Raw genomic sequence first — 3593 nt, forward strand, 5'->3', positions numbered from 1 at the left:
GAGCTTGGAGTCAGCCAACTGTTTGTTGCTACCCAGACTTTTTAATTTTACCCAAGCTGCCCGAGTAGGGAGGAGGGTGGTATAGAGGGGAACTGTGGAATCCCAACCAAGTGCAGTGAGAGACCAAGAGCGGCCCATCGACACTCTCTCGTCTGTCAACATGACTTTATCCTCGGTGAACTCCAGCACCTGGCCCAGCCAGCGGCCACAGTGCTCAGGTGGTGTCAGCACACCATCAGAGGACGCCTGTCACAACTGGAGGCCTCCAGGGTGGATGGTGGGTGTCTTACAGTGTCCCAGCCTAGCACCTCCTTCATGGCTTGATGTGGCTTTGAGCAGTCAAGAGGGCATGTGTGCGGTTAGTGCCGAGTGGTGCGGTTATAGAGTCGTCTCCCTTTTTGGCAGCCCCCCCCGCCAACATGCCATGCGGATGAGTAGAAATGACACTGTCATCCACATTTTTCACCCCCTGTAGTATAAATGAGTTTAATCGAGAGAGGCAGGGAGACACGTGTGTTGTCGCGCCACGGATGGCAGTTTGTCTCAGTCTGAAGGCTGACGGTGAAATATTATTCTCAGAACAGCAACAGCTTCTAGATTTAGCCCAGGAAATAGGGGTGAGAAGTTCACTGGCTGTTGAAGGGTTGAGACAGGCAACACTACACACAGCTATTGAACACACATCTGCTGGTGATTTAAACGGCACATTTTCTCCCCGCAAGCTGTTTCTATGCGCTACAGAGCAGGAAATCACACGAGGTGCTGTTCATTTGAAATGGAATGTATATTTCAGAAGTATGAAAATAGCTCTCACATCAAAATAAAACCCCAACTAAATAACAGTAACTTTGTCCAAAAAAAAGGACCCATGTGTTAACGTGAGGACAACACTGACACACCTGGGGGTGTCAGTCTCAGTAGTCAGTCTCAGCATAGCTTCCTCAGGAAAGACGGTGATGAATGTTTAGCCTAATGACTTGCTCTTGGCAAAACTGGTTGAAAATAAGTCCTTTTGGCCATTTTTTCCATTGAAATGATGTATGTTCAACCAGTTTTGCTCACTAGGATACCTTTCTATCAGTTGCCACTGAAAAGGACTGCAGTTTCTAATCTGTACAGATTTAAGACTCCCAAAAGAATATGCAGTGTTGACACATGTTGCTTCCTAAAGTCGAACCGTATTCCATAGTTGTAATGCAAATGTAACATGGGCGCCATATCTGGCACGAGGATAATCACAAAAAGTGAGATTTATGGAGAAATCAAACAAATAAAAGATTTGTCAACATTTCCTTCATCATTGAAGCATCCTGACATTTTTACAGTCAACTACACTTGGGAGGAAAATGCAACTATACCGTATAAGTCTTTGGTTCAATAAAAAAATGAGGATGTGTATCATGGCCACAGATTTACAATAGGATGTGCTACTCACAACTCTAGAAATAATAGAAGTGAAAGGAAAGGACTCTAGTACATCCTTAAAGGTGTAACACAATCAACCATCCCACCAGGATCACAACGATACTGAGGCTTAGGAATCTCCAAGCATAGCTTTCAGTTTCAACTCCAGCAACAACCACACTGTACATTAGTCAATGCCACTGTTAAGATAAAAACATTATTTACACAATCTAATAAATAAGAAGGCAGAGAATCGCCCGTTAGAATACAGCTGTTTTCACTCGTGCTGTAGCAGAGGCCTAAGCTTTGTCCATCAGTGTCCATCTTTCTCAAATAAAGAGTCTCTAATGAAAAATAGGACTGGGAAAAGACTGCTGCTGTTGTCCGGACCGAACAACAGTTAAATTAAGAGATGTTTTCTGCGGGGTGTGACGCTCCTTTTGTGAGGCCGTGCAGATGCAGCCGGAGTCCATCGATCCCTCCTCTGAATGTCCAATTAACCTGCGGATACAATAAATTAGACCATCTCAGAGGTGGCAGTGCATGACACGAGGAGAAGAGGAACCTCTGTAGGTTACACCTGAACATAAATAGCGTTTCTTGAGCTGTGTTTAAACACGCAGCCCTATTCTGATCCTTTGCCCAATTAATGGGAAAGATGAGAATTGGTCTGCCTGTGTAATCGCAGCCTAATGGCTTCAAAGAATGTTTAGAAGACAGTGACAGCACTGACCGTGTTTGAACCCTTACTCTAAAATTAATATAATATTAAACCATTTCATTAAATAGGAGTTATTTTTAGGCAAAATTAAGTGCCGATGGTAACTGGACCATAATATGCCTACCAATAATAATGAATTGTAGCCTAATAATAGTGAATAATAAAACATTTAAACGTAATTAGGCAAAAAGTAAAGACCTATAATATTTGCAAGCTCTCTTTGTTGCTTTGGCAAATGTAGTGTATTTTTTATGTAAGAGACTGTAATTGAGGAGGCTACAAAAGCATCTGGAACAATGCATGCTTATTTAACAGCGTCAAAGCTTCCCCTGCAGACATCGCCGCGCGTAAACCCATGTTTATGGGGTAGGTGAGCCTCATATCCTGAGCCTTGTGTCAAATATCAAACGTTGCCGGGGAATGTATATCCAAGCAATTTCCCCGCAGAGGATGTCCACTCCTAAGCGGCTAAGTAGTAATTAGTAATCAAGCCTGCTAAGACCTCTCTCGGATGTCTTACCGCACGTCGAATGCCCGAGGCGCAGGTCACGCAACGTTTGGAGAGCTCCGAATAATTTTCTGTCCCGGGAGCTGAACAACGAGGAGCTGCTGTTTCTGTCTGGTAGACTTCACCGCCAGGATGGCCTGCCTGTTTTTGTATTGCACCATCTGTAAAGTTATCTCGGCGTTCCAGCCCTCGTCCTGTGGACACCTGAAATCGATCTCCTTGCCCTCCGACATGACCACGGTGAAGTAGATGTATTTCCCTTTCCTCTCGACGCAGTCCACAGTTTTCATGTTGGAGAAGTGCAGCTCCTTGACTTTGCCAGTGTCTCCGCCGCCGTGGTGGTTGTAATGGTGCGGGTGGTCGTGCTGCTTCGGCGGGTGAAGCAGAACCCCGTCCTCCGTGAGGACGCAGTGCTTCTTCTTCCACAGCTGCAGCAAACCGTCGCTTCGCTTCTCCAGAAGCCCCTCTTTCAGCACCTTGCCGCCGTTCTCCAGCATCTTGAGAAAACGCCCCAATTTCCTCAGCAAATGCAAACACTTCTTCTTCTCCTTGCCCGTAGAGGTAAAGGCATCGGATGCTGAAATGGTCACTGCAGTGAGTGGGTTACTATGTGCTGTGGAACTCGTGGATGTGTGTGCAGGGTATTTGATACTAGTCCGTCGGCAGCGGTCGCTGGTGTGACTGATACGCACAGTTTGATTGGGGTTTCTCGAGCTTGTGGACCGCCCCCTGAGTGACATCCAGCGGGAAGAGAACTCGTGTGTCAGAGGGCCTCTCCAGCACAGTGCAGCGAGGATCAATGATATATTGATAGTATTTTGGAAATCAAATGGGCCTATACAATTGAATTAAGAACTCAAGGCGAGGGAATTTCTTGAGTCAAGTATACAATGCCTTCAGAAAGTTCTCCCACCCCTCGACTTATTCCACATGTTGTGTTAGAGCTGAATTCAAAATGGA

At 45.6% G+C, this 3593-nt stretch overlaps 1 protein-coding gene across 1 annotated transcript; it reads right to left on the minus strand.

Annotated features, from left to right (window-relative positions):
* Nucleotides 1–765: 765 nt before the first annotated feature.
* LOC109876372 (pleckstrin homology-like domain family A member 1) lies at nucleotides 766–3321 on the minus strand. Its single transcript, XM_020468795.2, has 2 exons — nucleotides 2646–3321; nucleotides 766–1905 (listed from the first exon to the last, which is right to left on the minus strand). The coding sequence occupies exon 1, from the start codon at nucleotides 3128–3130 to the stop codon at nucleotides 2672–2674; it is 459 nt and encodes a 152-aa protein (XP_020324384.2). The 5' UTR covers nucleotides 3131–3321; the 3' UTR covers nucleotides 766–1905; nucleotides 2646–2671.
* Nucleotides 3322–3593: the final 272 nt, after the last annotated feature.

Source organism: Oncorhynchus kisutch, unplaced genomic scaffold, assembly GCF_002021735.2.
Source record: "Oncorhynchus kisutch isolate 150728-3 unplaced genomic scaffold, Okis_V2 Okis09a-Okis19a_hom, whole genome shotgun sequence".
Lineage (NCBI taxonomy): Eukaryota > Metazoa > Chordata > Actinopteri > Salmoniformes > Salmonidae > Oncorhynchus > Oncorhynchus kisutch.

What these genes read in the sequence shown, in the direction of transcription:
- LOC109876372 (XM_020468795.2), bottom strand. Translation starts at nt 3,130, where the DNA reads ATGCTGGAGAACGGCGGCAAGGTGCTGAAAGAGGGGCTTCTGGAGAAG.